A 20607-nucleotide genomic window follows, 5' to 3' on the forward strand; every position below is an offset into this window, starting at 1 on the left:
TCTAGAACACATCAGCATTTGAATCCATAGACTGAGTAAAGAAGATTGCCTCACCAATGCAGGTGGCCATCATCTAATCCATCTAAGGCCTGAATAGAAAAAGGCTGAGAAAGCAAATGTGCTCCCTCTGCTTGAGCTGGGACATCCATCTTCTGTTCTAGGACATGGTGCTCCTGGTTCTCTACCTTCGGGCTTAGACGGAATCACACCACCAGCTTTCCTGGTTCTTCAGCTTGCAGACAGTAGATCATGGGACTTCTCAGCCTCCATAACCATGTGAGCCAACTTCTACAATAAATCTCCTCTTATGTATGTCTATATATATACCATATTGATTCTGTTTTTCTAGAGAACCCTGACTAATACATAGGGCCAAGGACCACTACTCTAAGCTACTGGAAGGAATGTGGAATAGGGGAAGGCAAGGAAGACTCTTGGGGTTGGGGGGGCAGGGGTAGCACTGGAACTGGAGTTATCAGTAATCAGTATGAATTCATGATTAGATATAGATATAGATATAGATATAGACATATATAGATATATACATATTTGGATATATATTTTTCCCTTTATCTCTATCTACTGAAAGTGCCTAGCAGCAATAAGCACATCCAGCACCCAGATCTTGGTTTCTAGATATCATTCCCCATTAAAGCGAACCAAAGAAAATGAGAAATGGGTGACTCCATAACTGGAGTTGGGAAGGTATAAGACGAGTTTGGAATATCTTCTTGTGCCAGAAAGTAAGCAAGTGCTCAAAAGGACATAGGAGCCACCTTGAAGGACTACTACCAGCCAAATCCAGAACAATTTGAGCAGCAACATCAATAAGGTAAGTAATAGATTATAATCCACTAAATAAAATAGAAAGCCATGAGTCCATACTCATAGTAAATAAATAAATGATAAATAAATATATGAAGTAAAAGGGAGGGTTCTTCCTTACAGTAAAATGCCAACTCATAAATATAGAGGAAGTGGTAGAGTTGAAAATTATCATTTTACAATGATCATAATAAAGATTCATTCAGGCAAGAATTAACAATCACTCATTATCACATATTTATGATATATAGTGCAGATAAGAACTTTATTTTCTTCTGAAATAATAAAATAAAATCCAAGACCTAAAGATTTATTTCCATCTAAGTCTTTTTAGATATAAACGAGGGTTATAATTTAAGAGTACTCTACTATGCTGCATTCACAATGGTAAAGTTCTGTTTTGGTGAGAACTGGTACTCTGTAAACACCAAGTTTCAGAGTTTAAAAGAACACCCAGGGTGACTGAAAAAGGGAAATTAGAATGGTTCCTTTCCTCAGCCCCCAACACACAGCATATATTACTTCTCAGGGAAGCATAATAATGTTGTCTGAGAGAAAGAAAAGAAGAAAAAAATAAGCTAGAGAAGGTGAACTGGTCTATAGAGTTTGAAATAGATAAAAACAGGTGTGGAACTCTGGTTCCAGGTATAAAATAATTTTATTTGAATTAAGAATCACATAAAAATTAAGCATACATCATTTTCCTGAGCAAAGGCAGAAGCCCAAGTCAGAGTTAAGTCACATTAACATTGAGAAAGGAGAATTAAAGCAGTACTACAGGAGTCAATTGGTCCCAGCCAGCCTATACCCCCCTGTTAAGGGAACCTGCGCTGGCCACAGCTCCCATGGCAACCATGTTCTGTATGAAGGGATTCCACCTCCCACCACTGACTGGATCAGGAATGGGTACCTTACCCAAATGTAGACCATCCATTGGCCTTCCCAGTGATCTCTCACCAGCCCGGTAATAAGAACAAGCTAGGTGAAACAAATTGCAAGAATCTGAATTGTAAACCCTGGAGAAACGCAACCAGTGAGCAGCGGGAATTGAGACCCAAAGATCCTGAGGGACTGCAAAACATGAAACCCATTGTCAGCTGCTATATCATTCAGAGACCCAGCAGGAAACAGAAGACACAGATGGTTCAAAGAAAGAGACTTGAATCAAAGACTATTTGCAGAAGTGTAGGCAGGGTTAAGAGAACAAACAAGGGATGGTAAGGTCACCCAGAGTAGTAGCAAGAAGCCATTACTACCCTGGGCATGATGGGACAGGAGGCAGAAATAGTGTTACTGGAGCTCAGTGAGACCTGGAAATGTAGACAGGGCCCCTCAGGGGGAGCAGCAGCCTTGGAGGGATACAGATACTGCCAAAGATGAGAAGTGCACCAGGGAGGGAAAGGGGAAGAAACACCCTGACCTCTCACTCTCCTCTTGTCCTCTGGTGACCCACTCCTTAGCCAAACCCAAGGGGAAGTCACCCACCACAGGAGTTCTGGTGTGGTTCAGCTCCCACAGCACAGAGAAGAGCAGAGCAAAGTGAGTACATCTGGGGATCACACAGAGACCAACCAGAAAGCCACATACAGGTCAAAGTCATGAAGGATCTGTAGAAAGCTGGTAGAAAGCGGAAAACTGGCCAGAGAGAAGCAAACAATTTGAGAGAAAGAAAAGTGGGGAGAGTAGCCAGTCCCTAGTGCCGCCTTGATTCTGATGCCTTTCTGGTTCCGGTTCCACCCACTCACTCACCGCAATACCCCGTCTCGGCCCCCAGAGCTTGAGTCCCCTTTAAGAGGCCTCTTTTCCTTGCAACCAAAAAGCCCATATAATCCAAACACCATCCAAAAAAAAAAAAGCACTTCTTCGTCTCACTGTTTCTCATTTAAAAGGACTCTTTTGATAATAAATAAGCATCGTTTTTAAAAACAGAAGGAGGAATGTGCATGGCTATAGGGAAATAGTAAAGAGATAGAGGAGATGAGGAAGCCCACCCAAAATTTACACAATGCCTTGTCTTTAGTAGTATGTCTTCAAAGAAGATTTAAATGAATGGAATCTACATGAAATAATGACAATAGTAATAATGCTAAAATTTTGTTTCGACTATAATCTGAATTTCTACCATTTATTTATTTATTTTTGTGTGTGTGTGAGGAAGATCAGCCCTGAGCTAACATCCGTGCTAATCCTCCTCTTTTTGCTGAGGAAGACTGGCTCTGAGCTAACATCTATTGCCAATCCGCCTCCTTTTTTTTTTTTTCCCCAAAGCCCCAGTAGATAGTTGTATGTCATAGTCGCACATCCTTCTAGTTGCTGTATGTGGGACTCGGCCTCAGCATGGCCGGAGAAGCAGTGCACCGGTGCGCGCCCGGGGTCCGAACCCGGGCCGCCAACAGTGGAGCGCACGCACTCAACCGCTAGGCCACGGGGCCGGCCCTGAATTTCTACCATTTAAAAAATACCACATATGCAACATCTTACTGGTTGATAACAAATGCACTATGTTCATGAATCCCTAAGCTAGACTATACGTTTGTATATACAAGTCCACTAGATTACATTTTAGCTATAATAGATAATTCAGTGGTTCTCAACCCTGATTATATAATAGAATTACCTAGAGATCTTTTAAAAAGTATGCCCCACGCCAGACCAATGGAATCAAAATCCCAAGGAGTTGGCCTAAGCACAGTAAAAGGTCATTACAGTATATTATATTCTAAACTTAGGAAAGAGTGTACAAATAATTTAGACCAACTTGATCATTTTATAATTGAGAAACTAAAGCCCAGAGAGTCCTGGTCCTCACCTGGTCAGTCACATTGACACTTAGGGACACAGCCAGGCCTAGAACGCAAAAGTCTTGTGTCCATCCAGGTTCCTTCTTTCACTCTGATTCACCTTAACATATTCATTCAGGAAATATTTTAAGGGCCCATTATGTGCTAAGCACTAGATAATAACACCTGTTGCCACTATGGAACATTGTTGGAAATAATCTAAATGTTCATCAACTGGTGAACAGATTAACAATACAGTGAAATAATATTCAGCAATAAAAAGGAACAAACTAATGATACAATCAACAAAGTGGATGAATTTTAAAAACATTACGCTAAGTGAAAGCCAGGTACAAAAGACCACATATTATATGACTACATTTATATGAAATGTCCACAAAAGGCAGATCTGCAGTGACAGAAAGCAGATTAGTCGCTTCAGTGGCTGGGAAAAGGAGCAGGGGTTGACTGAGAATGGACACGAAGGATCTTTAGTACGGTGATGGAAATGTTCTAAAACTGGATTGTGGTGATGGTTGCACAACTCTATAAATTTACTAAAAATCATTAAGTTGTACACTTACAATGGGTGGATTTTAGGATATGTAAGTTATATCTCAATAAAATAAACAAAAAAACCTGCTGTAATTTATTGAATACCACAATAGGAATTTGTACTATGATTTAAATAGCATCGTCCTTAGTGGCATGCAGGTAAAATTTTTAAAAAATCAGCCAACTGATAAAAAGAATGTTTAGCACACAATTTACAAATAATGATAAAATATATAAGACTCTTTATTGTAAATTCCATACATCCATACTTCAGCGTGACTTGCTATTTCTTGCAAAATCCACTATCAGTTTTTATAATTATTTCACCAACAATAGCGTCACAAATTCCAACTATAAATGGTCGATTTCTATCCAATTCAGCAAAGAAGTTGCTCACATTATGGACAGAGTGTAGTTCTGACACAAATGTTGGCTGATACTTCTGCTTACATTAAGGAGTAAGACAAAAGTGAAATAATGAAGATATACGCCACTTGTTCTCCAATGGTGTAAGCAACTTTGCTGAAATCACGATAGTTTTCAAATACTGAAAGAATATTTCCTCAATTTTGGGGGACTACTGACAATGTCACAGCCGCAGACATGAAATATTTTAAGTTTAATCTTCCTTAACATTTTTATTATCACTTGCTTAAAGACTGGAGACAATCTCCAGTCTACTTTATATGTAAAATGTTTGTTGGAATCCTTAAACAGGGATTCTTAACTTTAATCATACTATGGATTTCTTTGGAAGTCTACTTGATGCTATATACATCTTCTTAAATTTCTAAATACATACAATAAAATATGAATTTTAACAACAACAAAAAAAGACTGGAGACAATCAACAATAACTCAAACCCAAGCATCTGACAATTTCCCTGGTGTAAATACTCCCACCACGGCTGGTTTCAAGCCACCAACATAACATCACTGAAGGGAAAGTTGGGAAAAGATGTGCCATATTACATCACTAAATAGTATTGCCACACATGTATACAATAGACATAAATAATCTTATAAGCATAGCTAATAGTAAAACAACTAGCAAGTGATGAGTTTTGAGTTTTTTTAACTTTTGTTTTTAATATAATTGCAAGTTTATGTAATTTAACTTTTAATAATGGCAGTGTTTAACTTCCAGCTCATTAAATTCCTGAAATTTTAACAACTGGTTCTCATCAACCTATTCTAGCACAACACTGACTGCCCATTTTACCAACGAGAAAACTTAAGCTTAGAGAGGTTGTCACTAACCAGCCCTGGTCACACAGGACAGTGCCACCCAGGTCTAATTCCAAACCTTCTCCCTTCCACTGTGCCTCACTTTAAAATGTAGCTGGAGATCTACCCAGACAGCCACACCCATTAACGTGAATGGATTTATCATTTGTTGGCCAGTCATTGCTTTCCTTTCCAGTAGGTGGAATGGGAAACCTGACTAGGCGAGGAGGAAGGAATAAACGGAAAGAGAACATCTAATGGACAGTTTTGTTCAGGACGTGGCAGGATCTGTTCCCTCCTGAGATTTGGCTAAGTCATGATTTAACAATCAGCAACAACTGGTAGAAATGATAGTTCATTTATTGTTTTCTTAACGTCTGTCATTCAATGTTTCTTTTCACCCATTTTCACTGTATTTAACGAAAACATTAAGACTTAACCTTAGAGGTCACAGCAAAGGCCAAGTATTAAAAATCAAATAAGCTTCCAAGAGAGAAAAACAAATTCATCAAGAGTAGATCATTTAGCTCTCCACACAAATACAACTTAGCCCCAGGTCTGACCCACTCCTTCTCCACTACACCATTTTTCCAATAGGCCGCCTCTGCCTTCAGCGACTGCCAAGTGGTGGTGCCAGGCTGTGACGCCACCACATCCCAGCTTCACACCTCCCATTCCAGGAAGTTTGGGGCAAAATATCATAATTAGAGTCCTAACGCCACAAGTCATAAAATCGCTCAGGAACAATCTTAATTTACGTTGTGGAATTCTCGTACAAAAGTGCTTCAAAACGTTTTAGACAGAGTACCTTCCAGCAAAACAGCGACATTTTTCGAGCTCCAGCGCAGGCTACACGCCGCAGCTGGATCCGCACTTGCGCAGTCAGCCTCTCCGGTGGCCGCTCAGCCCCGCCACTCAAGAGATGCCGGGATTTCCTGAAAGGCGCCGGGCTTAGCGACGCTCACGCGCGGGCTACGGCCGCGCAGGCGCAGTTGGGGCGCCTTCGCGGAGCCGGCGCCCTTTCCTGTCGTTTTTTCTGGGTCTTAGTCTGCGAAGTGCTGTTGGGCCCGGCAGGTGCTGGAAGGCTGGGGTCGTGGACCCCCGCCAGGTGTCAGCAGCACGGAGGTGCAGGGTGTCGCCGAGGGCGCGGGGCCGGGCGGCGCGCTCCGCCCCGGGGCCCCCGCCCCTGCTGCAGGCCAGGCCCTGGCTCCAGCCCCCGTCCCGGCCCCCGCCTCGCAGTTCACCCTTTTGGTGATGCGCCCCTGTGGAGGGCAGGACGAGGCTGCGGCCGAGGGCATCCTGAGGCAGGCTCCGGCCCTGGCGGGCAGCGCCGGGGCGGGCAAGCCTGTTAGGTACCTGTGTGAAGTGGCGGGGGATGGCGAGGAGGAGGCGGGGGAGGACGAAGCCGACCTGCTGGACACTTCGGACCCCCCGGGGGGAGGCGAGAGCACGGCTAGTTTGGAGGATCTGGAGGACGAGGAGACCCACTCCGGGGGCGAGGGCGGCAGCGGGGGAGCCCGGAGACGGGGCAGCGGCGGGGGCAGCATGAGCAAGACCTGCACCTACGAGGGCTGCAGCGAGACCACGAGCCAGGTGGCCAAGCAGCGCAAGCCATGGATGTGCAAGAAACACCGCAACAAGATGTACAAGGACAAGTACAAAAAGAAGAAAAGCGACCAGGCCCTGAACTGCGGTGGGGCCGCCCCAGCTGGCAGCACGGGACACGTCAAACAGGAGGTATCAGACCTTAGCTGGGGTCTTAGGGAGTGGGAGGTGGAAGAAGAAACCCCACTCTTGCCGCAAACCGCATTTCCAGCGCCTACCCAACGGCTCCCAGATGGGCCGTGTTGCTGTGGCTGCGAGTTAGTGAGTGCTTGCCCTAAATTAAAGTTTATACAAACGTGCAAAGCCTTAACAGATCTGTTGCATCCTTGTGATAGATGAATAAGTTTCGATGAAAATGATGTGACACCTCATCAGAGCTGTCATTTCAAAGATCTGGCATACAGGCTGGAAGGACAGATAGTTAAGTGATTGTTCTGGTTCATTAAAGGAGCAGGCAAAGAGACTTGGGAACCTAGATGAAGCTGGTAGTTTGGAGAAGGTAATCTCTTCCTGTTTTCACTACCCTCTTCTCAGTATCCTGTTTTCAGTATCCCTATTCCTAGTACCCTGATCTCAGTACTTCTATTAAGAGTACACTTTTTTTTTTTTAGTTTTTTTATTTATTTTTTTTTTTGTGAGGAGATCAGCCCTGTGCTAACATCCGCCAATCCTCCTCTTTTTTTGCTGAGGAAGACGGCCCTGGGCTAACATCTGTGCCTATCTTCCTCCACTTTATATGGGACGCCGCCACAGCATGGCTTGCCAAGCAGTGCGTCGGTGCGCGCCCGGGATCCGAACCAGCGAACCCTGGGCTGCCACAGCAGAGCGTGCGCACTTAACCACTTGCGCCACCGGGCCAGCCCCAAGAGTACACTTTTAAACTTAGAACTCTGTTCTTAGTGTCATGGTCTCAGTTAATTGTATTCTCAGTACTGTGTTCTTAGTACCCCTACACTTAGTACTCTGTTCTCAGTTAATCCTATTCTTGGTACCCTGTTCTTAGTACCCTGCTTCTCAGTACCTGTAGACTTAGTATCTTATTCTCAGTTAAGCATATTCTTAGTATTTTGTTCTCAGTACCTCTATTCTTAGTACCCTCTTCTCAGTACCCTTATACTTAATACCCGGTTCTTAGAACCCTGTACTCAATACCCCTTGTTCTCAATATCCCTGTTCGTAGAACCCTGTTCTCACTACCCCTTTATTCTTAGTACCTGTAGAGAAAAAAATTGAATAATAATGGGGTGTAAGTCTCAGAAGATTTTGGGGTTGTTTGTTTTGAACTATGTTGAAGGTTAAAGCCTTCTGGAGTTGGACTTCTGGCCTTGAACAGATTGTTAACACTCTTTTAAGCTTCAGCTTCTTCATTTGTAAAATGAGTGTTAAAATAGTACCTGGTTCATAATGTTGCTCTGAATGTGTGAGATAGTCCATGTTGAGTGTTCACACAGTGTCCAGCAGATAGTCAAAGTCAAGCAACCTTAGCCGTTATTCTTGTCATTATCAGGGGTATACTTTGAAGTTGTTACAGGTAAGCAGATGGTTCATCCTGTGTTTTTTTCCTCCTTTTAATAAAAGCTATAATCCCTCAGTGCAGAGAAAAATTGAATTTTGTTCAAAAGGATCCAGAAAATAATCTTTAAAATTGAAAGCTGTTCTAGAATGTATTCTAAAAGTTTTTAAATTTCATAGTTCTCAGCTGGACTTGAACACCTGCCTCATTGCGAAAATTTTAGATTTTGTAATTGTTTACGAATGTAATATTCTAAATGTGTCTAAAATCTACAGTCACCAACATGTCACACTTACTTTAAACTGATTAGGGTCTGAGTGACTTCTCTTTCTTTTGTATCCCATTGAGTCTTAATCTGTTTAGGGTAAAAAGACTTCTTTGAGAATCTGATGAAACCTAATGAACCCTTTTCCCAGAAAAATGCACATATTTAGGTATTTAATTTTACATACACATTTATGGAGTTTAAGACCCCTGTGGATCTTAGGTTTAAAACCTTCTCAATCCATATCCTTGTAAAATAATGTGTTTTACCAAATCTTGGATTCCATGGAATGATGGAAATAAGTGTCTCACTGATTACAGAATAAAAGTTAGGGTGCTTGTTTGTCCCTCCATATGTTCCAAAGGTACTCATTCACTTCGGAATTCTTTACAGAGAGAGAAGATAATATACTTCAAGTTATTTTACCTATAGTTACTTTCTTTTTTAACTGCCCAGCATTTACATGTACAGTTTGAGGAAAATGTGTAAAAGGCAAATAGATACTGAATTAGAGTCTCCCCCCCTCCACCTCCCACAGAAAGAACTTTCCTAATTTTCCTATTCTAAAATAATTCACATGATTTTTTAGGGAAGAGAATTAATTGCTATAAGCAACAAATAATAGCCAACTATACCATTTGTCTTATGTTATGGGACACTTTACCAGTTCTGAGGAGATTTTAAGAGCTGTAAGTCTTTATCCTTGTTGAACTGAATGTAAAGAAAATGGCAGTGACAGTTAGGCTATAAGGGCCAACTATACATTACTGCTTTAGTAGTGGGGAGGAGGATAGAGCATTGTAGGCTGAAATATTGCAGAAAGGCTTTGCAGAGAAAATATAACTCAGTATAAGCCAGAAAGGATGGCTGATATTTTATGTGTAATCAACTAAGTTTCTTATGTGCCAGGCACTGTGCTAAGCTGTAAATGGAGTCTCACACTTTCAGCAATGAGATAGGTACTGTATTTTACATACGTGGAAACTGAAGCACAGAGAGGTTAAGTAACTTGGCCTAGGTCATACAGCTGGCAAGTCTCAAACCCAAGCAGTCTGATCCTAGAGGCTTCACTCTTACCCCCACACTGTACTGCTTCCCTAGAATTTTGGTAGGTAAAAGGAAAGAGAAGCACATCTGAGTAAAGAAAGGGAAGTGAGAATACAGAAGACACGTTTGGGAAGACAACAAGGGGACCATTCTAACTCAAGTGGAATATTTACGTGGAAAATGCATGAAAGATAAATTTGGAAAGAGAGTTTGAAGCCAAATTCGTATTGAATGGTATTGAATGCCAGGCTATGGCTTTTGGGTTTGGAGTCTTCAAATGAAAGTTTCTAATTGGGAAGTAAGAGGGGCTCCTATGGATTTAGTAACTCTTTAAAGGATCATTATAGTAGGACTGATAGGTGACAGGGGTGTTCTGCCATAGTTTGAGCAGCAAGATTAGAAATTAAGGTATTTAAAATCAGTATTTCTTACACAAATCAAGGTTAAATAAGGAACAAATGTATGTAATATTTAGTCCATGTATCTAAAAATTGTGCTATGAGAGAGACACATACAGAAACTAAGGACAAAAGAATTGGCCTGTGGGATTGATCGTCACCATTACGTATCTAACAGGCTGTCATTTGGAAGAAGTAGTAGATTTACTTTGTGTAGTTTTGTAGCAACTAGGACTCTTAGGTGAAAATCACAAGGGATATGTATTTCAGCTCAACCTAAGTAAAAGCTGCCTAAATGTCAGTTATTCAAAACCCAGTGGGATGCCCAAAAGTTGGTAAACTCCTTAGGACAAAAAGCGTTGAAACTTTTTGAAAAGGGAATTCCCACATTTGTAGAAGTTCAGACTAGATGCCTCAGGTTATTTCCACTACAGGCGTCTGTGATTTTGTGATACTAACATTCTGAATCTGCAGAGCGCTTTGTCTGGGTTGTGAAAGTGCAGGGTACTCCGCCATCAGGTCACCATCAGGTTGACATTCCATTTTTTGTGCACGTCAAAGTGAAACATCCCATAAATAAAGTTAACCCTTTGAGGAGAGCGGGAGGAAGAAATTATTTTTGTTTTCTCTGGGTGTTAGAATCCTCTTATTACAGTTTTTTACATTTTGAGGCCTACAGTGTTTAGGAATTGAACTTTTTTTTAATATCAGGTTGATAAACTTCTCATAATGAAAGAGATAAAGGGAATATTCTAACAGACAACTCAGGCCAATAGAGAGAAGGCCAAAAGAAAAAAACAGCTTTGATAGTAACCTAAATGAAGAGCAAAGAGATGAGTAAATTCACATAAAGAGTGGCTTCATGGTAAAACATTTATAGTTTTATATTTGCTTAATCAGAATTTTTGGATGTGGTCACTGTTGTATTGTGCTTTTATAAGAGTCAGAATGTATCAGTTAACTAAAACAATATTTTGTTATGCCAGGAAAATTGTAAGTATTTAAGATTCTTTCAGGTAACTCGGGATACATACTTGGTACTAAGTGTGATCTTGTTTGGGTAAGGATGTCTCAGAGTATGGTGTCATTTTAGGACTTACCTATTTTGTCTATACCAGTGGCAGGAGATTATTTATAGCAGTGCTTTCCAGTCTTTTCAAAGCCAGTTTGTTATTTTTCTCCTAGTGACTTCCAAATTTTGAAAGCATTGTCTATCTATTGGTTCTTTAAGTAATATTTTACTGCTCCCCCCCTCCAATTTTTGTTGTTATTATTTGCAGAAAAAACTATCAGAGTGTTTCGTTAGCAATATATAAATTGCTTTGGAGTTCATATATGGCATCCAAAGGCAGGCAAACTTGGTTTTGGCCTGGATAGCTTTATCTAAAGAGAACGTTCAGTTTCCACTTGGCATTTTTTGTAATATTGCAAATAGCTCACAAGTAACTCTTTGCTCCCCTTCCCCAGCTTTGCCCCACTATTGATTTTGAGACCTTCAAGAGACTGAAGATCCCAGGTTGGAAATCCTGGAGGGGGAGGGAGTCAGGAATGTTATATAAAATTAACTGTGAACACTTTGCCTATGACTTAACGAGGGACTTTCCTGAAGTCCCACTGGGACTGGGCAAGAAGGAAGAGAAGCAGAGACCTGTTCCTTACATCACTGAAATGCCTGTAATCATGGATTATTATATTATGTTAACTGTTAATCCTATTTGTATTTTTGTCATTTATCCCAGGAAAGTGCAGACAACATACTCTCTGTTGTTAAACAAAGAACGGGATCTTTTGGGGATCGTCCTGCAAGACCTACTCTTTTAGAACAAGTGTTGAATCAAAAAAGACTGGTAAATATCTGTTTATAAAGCAGTTACAAATCTGTTAACTAAAGTTGTTTGTTATAAATGGAACTATTTAGATTTTTGAGATTTTAAAACTTGTTAAACTGGTCATCAGAATTGAATTGTGCCTCTGCCAGTACACACTGGAATCTCCTCATGCTCTCCCAGGACTGTATGCAGGAGCACTTTTAATCCTATATCTTCATTGACTAAACCTGGAATATCTGAGATTTTAAAACAGACGTTCCTTGCACTGAATTCTGGGGTTTATGGAGTAATGCTTTAGTAGTATTGAGGTATAATTAGACTAATATTTAATAAGGATCTCTAAATTTGATAGAAGGCATCAGAATTCAATCTGGAAAGGAGAGATTATTCAATAAATACTGAAGTAATTAGATAATAAGTTGAGGACAAAAAAGAATTTAGCTCTTCACATCACACTATATCAAATTAATTCCTGATAAATTAAAGATTTTTTAAATTAAAAAAAATAGAATTAGGACTTTATCTCAAAAATCTAGAATGAGAATTTTCTGGCTTAAAAGAAACAGAATTACCAAGAAAAGATTATCAATTTGACAACATAAAAATGAATACTGTAGTCAAAAATGATGGTAAAAATAAAAACTTAACAATAACATATAGGAAAAATATTTGCAACAAATATAAAAGACTATGGTTAATATGGTTGATATTTTTATTATATAAAATATTCATATAAATTGATGAGGAAAAAATTTTGACCTCAATACATTCTGTTTATACAAAAGGTATAAACAGAAAGAAAAAAGCAGAAATACTATCATTAAATGATATGGAAAGGTATTCAATATCAGTAAAAATCACACAATAAACTGTGCAATAAGTGAGAATTATGTAAGTGATAACACACAGTGACGTCGAGGGTTCCATGAATTGGGCACTCCCATTCTGCTGACAGCATCTTGTATCAGTGCAGCACTTTGTGGAAAGCGGCTGGACTCTGTGTGTTAGGAGTCTTTAAAATGGGCATCCCTTTGGCTCAGAAATCATGCATACTGTGAAGACATTCGCAGGAAATAAATCCTAAACATGGATAAAATTAAGCATAAGGATGTTGCCAGAAATGTATTTATCACAAATAGTAAAATAATAGTTTAAACAGCCTGTGTTCAGCAGTCTCATAACAGCTAAGTAGACTGTTGTACATTTACTTAATAGAATGTTGAGCAGTCTTTACAGATAAGTTTTAAACAAAACTATTTAATAAATAGAAAAGATGTACTATGCTATAATACTAAATTTTAAAATCAGTATTTAACAATAATATTTCCACTTTATTCAGTTTATTTTTTTCAATTTACTGAGGCTGAAGTTTTTTTCTTCATCAATTTATATAAGTATTTTATTATAATAAAAATATTAACCCTAGTCTGTTATATTTGTTGTATGATTATAACTATATTTAAAAATGGTAACTGTGCAAAACTGTATTGGTTGTTTTATAGCAGTGTTATTTTCTGAAATTTTGGCAATGTGCTAATATTACTTTTACTAATATATGTATAGCTATATACAGTATACACACCTGACCTATACACACATACACACACAATTTTTAATTTCTTAAAGACTTAGTAGGCTACTGGGAGAAACCTGAGTTCCAGTACTAGCCTTAAATATATTTCCAAACTGATATTTAACTGCCATTTTCACATGTGGCCCCTTTACATTTCATTTTTTTTCTTGCTGGAATCCTGGGCCGGTGCTCTTCCTGGCTGTTTGCTCCTATGTTTCATAGAGAGTATATATGCTGGCGTGTCACAGAAAGCATTTCCTGTGTGTGCAAAGGCACCAGTAAGATGAGACCCATTGTTTTTAGGTTTTAGTGTTTTGATGTATGACATCAAATTTTATTATTATTAGTTTGCAGTTTAATTGCAGTGCATCAGATGCAGATGTGAATTCAGTTCAGGCATGTTTTGTTTTGTAAGCACATTGTATCTTGTGTGGGGACATATCAGAGTAATTTTATTGCATGAATACAATCTAATCTCATAAGAATAATGCTATTAATAAATATATTTTTTCTTTTTAAGTCATTACTAAGGAGTCCAGAAGTGGTGCAGTTTTTACAGCAACAGCAACAACTATTAAATCAGCAAGTTTTGGAGCAAAGACAGCAGCAGTTTCCAGGAACATCAGTGTGAGGGAATTTATCAAGAAGATCGACATGCTTTTTATCTTATTATAGTAGATGAACATATTTTTATGCTAAAAATAAATGGGGTAAGATATGCTAATACAACAAAAACATTTTCCTGTAAATGTACGTGTGCATTTGGGGATAAATAAGTATTGCACTTTGTGCATATAATCTTCTCAGATTACCATGAATTTGAAGAAATCAGCTTATCTTCCCAAAATACCGTTTAATTACAATGTTTTTTAAACAAAATGTTCCTCTTCAGGCATTGTTACTGAAGTTAATGAAGCAGTTACTTTCTGTGGAAGTCACGAAGTTAATAGATACTAATCTCGGATCATCTAGCTTAGTGGTTCTCATCCAGGGGCAGGTGGAACTCTGTGGTATGTTTTTTGATTGTCATAGTGACCTTGAAAATGGCTGGGTTTTAGTGAATGGGTCAGGAATGCTAAACGTTCTGCAGTGTCTGGAATGGTACCACACAACTAAGAATTGTCTCACAATGCCAATAATACTCCACTTAAGAAACACTGATAGCTACTTGTAATGATGAAGTGTAGTTGGGCACCCAGAATTGGGTTCTCATAATAACCTTTTCTTTGCAGTTAAGACTGGAGCTGTCAAAGAGGTAAGCATATTTTATATGTATAAGGAAAGGGATCGTTGTTAAATATCTGAAATTAGGATGCGCATCTCTTTTTAGAGATGTGCTGGTAAAACCTGAGAGAGGGACTAAGTACACTGGAGTGAAGGCATCTCCTGAGATTGGCTTCCCTACTTCTTGTTACCTATTAGTGTTGATCTCTTTTAAAGCAGACACTCTTATGTGTTGAATTTGTGAACACTGTAGATATATCTCATCCCACCAATGCCAGGACAAAATTACTTTTTTTATGCTCATTTCTGTTTCAAAAAGAGATCCTGAAAATAAGAATAACACCTCAGGGGCCGGCCAGTGGCATAGTGGTTAAGTTCTCGTGCTCTGCTTCAGCGCCGTGGGGTTCACAGGTTCGGATCCCAGGGGCAGACCTGGAACCACTTGTCAAGCCATGCTGTGGCAGTGTCCCACATGCGAAATAGAGGAAGGCTGGCATAGATGTTAGCTCAGTGACAATCTTCCTCACCAAAAAATAAGAAATATATATAGAAAAAGGAGTAACACGTCAGCATTTTGTCAGTATTTTTCAAAACTGAGCCATTTTAAGACCGTGTTATTCCTAAGTAATGTTCAAAGAATGATCAGTAATCTGGATAGATAACTTTCTTCTTGTATTTTTCTCCTAGGAAAACTTTTAAAAGGCAAACCTACCAATAACAGTAACAAATCGAATGCCAAGAGAGTATCTTAAATGTTAGGACAATAAATCTATGTGTCTGGAGTTTAATTGTGCAAAAACTTGTTAGTTTCTTGGGTTTTAAGCTTTGAAATATATGTCAAGTTAAACTTGGTCACAGCTGTTCTAAGTACTTAAGGAGAGAAAGAATCTTACTGTTCATTTTTTATGTGTGTTTTATACCTGCATATCTGTGCAAAAACACTTTTCCCAAAATTATTCATTAAAGTCCACTTGTTGACCTTTGAGTTGTCTAATGCACTTATTCTGTTGTTTAGTTGCTTCATACTGGATGCAGAGGAATTCATTTACATTTGTTATTAACTGTTAGTTTCTTCTCTTACTTATGGTGTTGGGAAGCTTATTGAATCCTTAGAGTGTAAGTTAACTTTTATGGCAAAAAAAATCAGCTAATCCTTCTTCAAATGGAATAGGAGGAATGGAAAGTAATAAGCCAGTGAGAGCTGAATGAAAAGGGACTGAAAATATATATCAATAAAACCATAAGGTATTTACTTATTTGGGGTAGATTTATTGCAGTGTGTCCCCGATTTCTTATCCCTCCATGTATTCATGACTTTTGCAATGTGACTTGGCCATTCCTCCCAGCACGAGATTGAGTTTATTTACCTACCCCTTAAGTCTGGAGACCTGGCCTTGTGACTTGTTTTGGCCAATAGAATGCAGAGGAAATAATGTTATGCCAGTTCTGAGTAGACTTTCAAAGGTTTTGAACACTTCCACGTGTTCTTTTACAACCCTACCCAGCTACCACGGTAACCAGCCCAGCCTAGCCTGCTGGATAATGAGACTCGTGGCCTAGTCACCTGTGTTGTACCAGCCAATGGCTGGTAAACAGCCAAACATGTGAGTGAGGCTATTCTAGACTAGCTATCCCACCCCCGACCCCCAGCCAACCTGCCAGCTGTCTGCAGATACCCTGGATCCCAACAGAGATCAGCCAAGCCTGGCCCAGAGTGGCAGAACCACCCAGCTGACCTGTAGACTTGTGAGCAATAATAAATGCTTATGGTTGTAAGCCAGAGGTTTGGAGTGGTTTGTTATGCAGCATTCTTGAGATAGTAGGTAACTGATATACCTAGCTGTATAGTTATTGCTGTATAACAAATCACCCAAAATTTAGTGGCTTAAAGCAAGAATTTATTATTATTTCTCATAGTTCTGTATATGATTACTATGGATTTAAATAGCTGTGCAAATGCTTTCAAGATAGGCATGGCGGACTGTACTTGCCAAAGGGGGGCTCCCATCCCACATGCTCTTATGCGATATGCCCATTAAGAATTGGATTTTATTTTTTCACACTCTTGAATCTGGGCAGCCCCTGTGACTGCTTTAACAGAATATGGCAGAAGTGATGCTGCTGTGCCAGTTCGTTTGAGGCTAGAGGAAAGGAGATAATAATAAGTATAGATGTGGTATATTTGTAGCAATAAGAACATAAAGGAATTCACAGCCTCCATTTTCCAGCAAAGTCAGAAGAGAAGTCATCTGTGAACATGGAGTGAGGGAGCTGATAAGAGGCTTTAGGAAAAAGGGGAAAATGAGGAAGATACGTTGAAGTCAATGCCAGGGTAGTAGCCTGCTACTAGTCTCCTGATACCTCTTTTTCCCCTTCTTTCATAGTAACCGAATTTTGGGTTGGGAACACAGCCACACAACAACATAGCTCTTTCTCACATAACATCATGCCAAAGGATCCAGACACAAATGACATGTGGATGATACCATTTATATAAAGTACAAACGCAGGTGAAACCATTGTTAGAACCCAGAGGAGTGGTTACCCATGGGAGGGGGAAGAAACTAGAAGGAGGCATGAGGAGGCTTCTGGGAGTCTGGTAATACTCTTGTCCTGAATGTTGGTTATGCATGTGTGTTCTGTTAATGAAAGGTCAACAAGCTATACATTTATGAGTTTTGTGCTTTTCAATATATATTTAAAATTTTTTTTTTTTTTGTGAGGAAGATTAGCCCTGAGCTAACACCCATGCCCATCTTCCTTTACTTTATACAGGACATTGCCACAGCATGGCTTGACAAGCGGTGCATCGGTGCATGCCAGGGATCCGAACCTGCGAACCCTGGGCAGCCACAGCGGAGCGCGCACACTTAACCGCTACGCCACCGGGCCAGCCCCTAAATTTTTAAAAGTTTTTTTTTTTAAGACTATTTGTCAGCTGCCCTTGCAGCTGGGTGTGGCCATGTGAGTAAGTTATGGCCAGTGGGATATGAACAGAAATGATGTGTGCAACTTCCAGATGGTGCCCTGAAAAAGGAAGCAGGCGGCCCATTTCCCCTCTTCCTCCATCCTGCTGCTTCGAATGTGGACAAAGCAGCAGATCATCTGGAGGCCAAATGAGGGTAACTCACTGGGGAAGGCGAAACAAAATAGAAGGAACCTGTGTCTCTGGATGGCCTTGGGGAGCAGAGCGACCATCCTAGGCTGGGACCTCCTGTTTTTGGACTACCACATGAAAGAGAGATGGAATATCTTGTGTCTGCCATGGTTATTATGATACGTCCAGCCAAACTTATATCCTAAATAATACTATGGGCAAAGAGATTGACAAGTAGCGTTAAAGATTTGGCCTCTTGGCAACCAGGAATCTGTAATGGAAATCTGCAGTCACGTGACGCTATTTCACAGGCTTCAACCAGCCATGATAGTAGGCAAGATAGATTGTGAGCTTGATCTCAGGTTCATTAAGTGGAGAAGAGGATGAGGAAGTTAGGATGCTTTTGAGAGAGTACTTTCAGTAATGGAAGATAAAGTTCTGGCTGAGCAGAGAAGAAGTGAGGCCAGCAGAGAATGGAGTTTTCTATGATGTTGCAGAGCAAGTATAGGAAGAATGAGAGAGCACGAGATATTAAAGCTAGGAAACTAACAGCACTCATTACAGTGAATTAGCAACCGCCCCAATCTGGATGATACTCCACAGCAGCATGTACATCAATAATTCAAGCTCTTTGAAATCCTCAGTTATTAGACCATTCCCAGGCTTCCACTTGAAGAGGGTGGTTTGGAGCGATTGCATAAACAAGCCTGTAGGATGTAATGATAGGAAAATCACTCAGGGAGGGCTCACTTCAGGGAGAAACGCAGTGTGATTTGTTTCAGCTCATCAACCAGCAGCTCTAGAGTATTGCAGAAACTTGCTAAAAAGTGATAATAAAAGGAAAAGGAAAGAAAGAAAACTAAAATAGATGTTTTGCTTCAGGAGTAGTTAAGCCAAACTACTGTGAAGAAAAAGGAGACAACCAACCAGAGGGCCCGCAAATGAAGTGTCTGTCAAAGGCAATACTGGCCAAGAATTAAAGTGGACAAAAGAACTTAATTATGAACAGGCAAATACAAAGGATCATAACTAATGTTACCAAAAATTATATATAAAGATATACACACATACATGCTAGTATACAAAATTGAAATTTGCTTCCGTAAAGGGAAATTGGGGTACTGGTGGCAGGCTAGAAGAATGAGGGTTCAATGGCTGGGAGACCATATTTTATCAAAATAATCCTTTGTACTGCTTGAATTTTTACCATGCATATATAACCTTTTCAAAAAGATTTGTCTTATTACAAACTGAAATCTTGTTACAAATCAAGAAGAGTAGACAATTTTTGCTTTTTCCTTTGCTTTCTATCTCAGTTTATAGGAAGAAATATTTTTACAAATGAATCTTTATTTCCGTATATGTAGCTTATGTAGCAATTTCCCCCCACTCCACCCCTGCCCCGGAGTTTCTTACCATCCATTCTGAGGCCCAAAATGCGTACTTCTCTACTGGAGCTGCATGAAGAAAGCATCATCTTAAAGACAACATGACAAAATGATTCTAATTTTCTAACACTTAATAATTTTCAAAACAATTCTGCATACATACTTGCTCTTCACAATAATCTCACAATCAACAATTATTATTTTATAGATGCAGAAGCAGGCTTGCAGAGGTTAAGTTTGCTCAAGATCACACAGCTATTGGACTTAAATCCAGGCCTGATTTCAAGTTATTTACTGGACACTGTTGTAAGAGCAGTGTGACCCGTGTAAATAATCACGGTGAGGCCAGTGCAATTTGAACATGTACTTTGCATTTGACAATGGACACACTATCATTGGGCCTTAAGAATAAAGCCTTTGTATATTAAGCCCTGGGTTTTGGAATGTGTTAAATTTTATTTAAACCAAGCCTGATTATGTTTAGGAAGTACTTTCATATGTGCTAACTCATTTGAACCTTGAAACATGGCAAGTATTATTGTCCCTGCTTTTGGATGAGGAAAGAAACTCAGAGAAGTTAAGTGACTTATAAAACAGGTCTTACTGTTGGTTAGAGGCAGAGCCAAGATTTGAACCTAAATCTTCTGTCTCCAAAAACGATGCTCTTTCCACAGTACATGTTGTCGCTAAAGTAGGAGCTGACACTTTTAAGTGCCTAGTTTTGAACACAGTAGGCACTTCAATAAATGCTAAATTTTTTTAACTTTCTGTATGCATACACATATAATTTATATAAATACCCCAATGTAATCATTTGTATCTACTGTGAGGTTTTTTTTGTTTAGGTTGCCTCTTCAGTCCTTTTTTTTGATTCTTCAACCCTCTGTCTTCCATGCACTGCCGATTTCCAGGTAACCTATGCCAGCAATCTGGCATGTATTCTTCCTTATTCTTTCCATGCTCATGTAATTTTATATAAACACACATATATACACATGTGCAACTGTCATTGTTACATAAAAATGTGAGCACATTATACACACGTCAATATACTGCTTTTTTATGCACTAGGACTGTGTAGAAGTCCCCTGGAGTCACTTATATAGCTCTGACTCATTCCTTTACATGACTGCAGAGCATCTCATGATGTGAATGTACCATCATATTCAATTGTTCCACTGTTGATGGGCATTCACTCGGTGTCCGATTTTCTGCCACTATGAACAATGCTGCAGCAAACATCCTTGTAATATGTCCTTATGTACCGGTATGTTCTAGTGG

At 39.6% G+C, this 20607-nt stretch overlaps 1 protein-coding gene across 1 annotated transcript; it reads left to right on the forward strand.

Annotated features, from left to right (window-relative positions):
• Nucleotides 1-1679: 1679 nt before the first annotated feature.
• On the forward strand, nt 1680-15826 carry RFXAP (regulatory factor X associated protein). Its single transcript, XM_058548573.1, has 5 exons — nt 1680-1789; nt 6187-6373; nt 6435-7124; nt 11955-12062; nt 14138-15826. The coding sequence occupies exons 1-5, from the start codon at nt 1680-1682 to the stop codon at nt 14246-14248; spliced, it is 1206 nt and encodes a 401-aa protein (XP_058404556.1). The 3' UTR covers nt 14249-15826.
• The last annotated feature ends 4781 nt before the right edge of the window (nt 15827-20607 follow it).

Source organism: Diceros bicornis, chromosome 9 (genome assembly GCF_020826845.1).
Source record: "Diceros bicornis minor isolate mBicDic1 chromosome 9, mDicBic1.mat.cur, whole genome shotgun sequence".
Lineage (NCBI taxonomy): Eukaryota > Metazoa > Chordata > Mammalia > Perissodactyla > Rhinocerotidae > Diceros > Diceros bicornis.

What these genes read in the sequence shown, in the direction of transcription:
- RFXAP (XM_058548573.1), top strand. Translation starts at nt 1,680, where the DNA reads ATGTTCTGTATGAAGGGATTCCACCTCCCACCACTGACTGGATCAGGA. An exon ending in AGTGATCTCTCACCAGCCCG is followed by an intron (nt 1,790 to 6,186) that starts GTAATAAGAACA and finishes AAAACGTTTTAG; the next exon opens with ACAGAGTACCTTCCAGCAAA. An exon ending in CGCGGGCTACGGCCGCGCAG is followed by an intron (nt 6,374 to 6,434) that starts GCGCAGTTGGGG and finishes TCTGGGTCTTAG; the next exon opens with TCTGCGAAGTGCTGTTGGGC.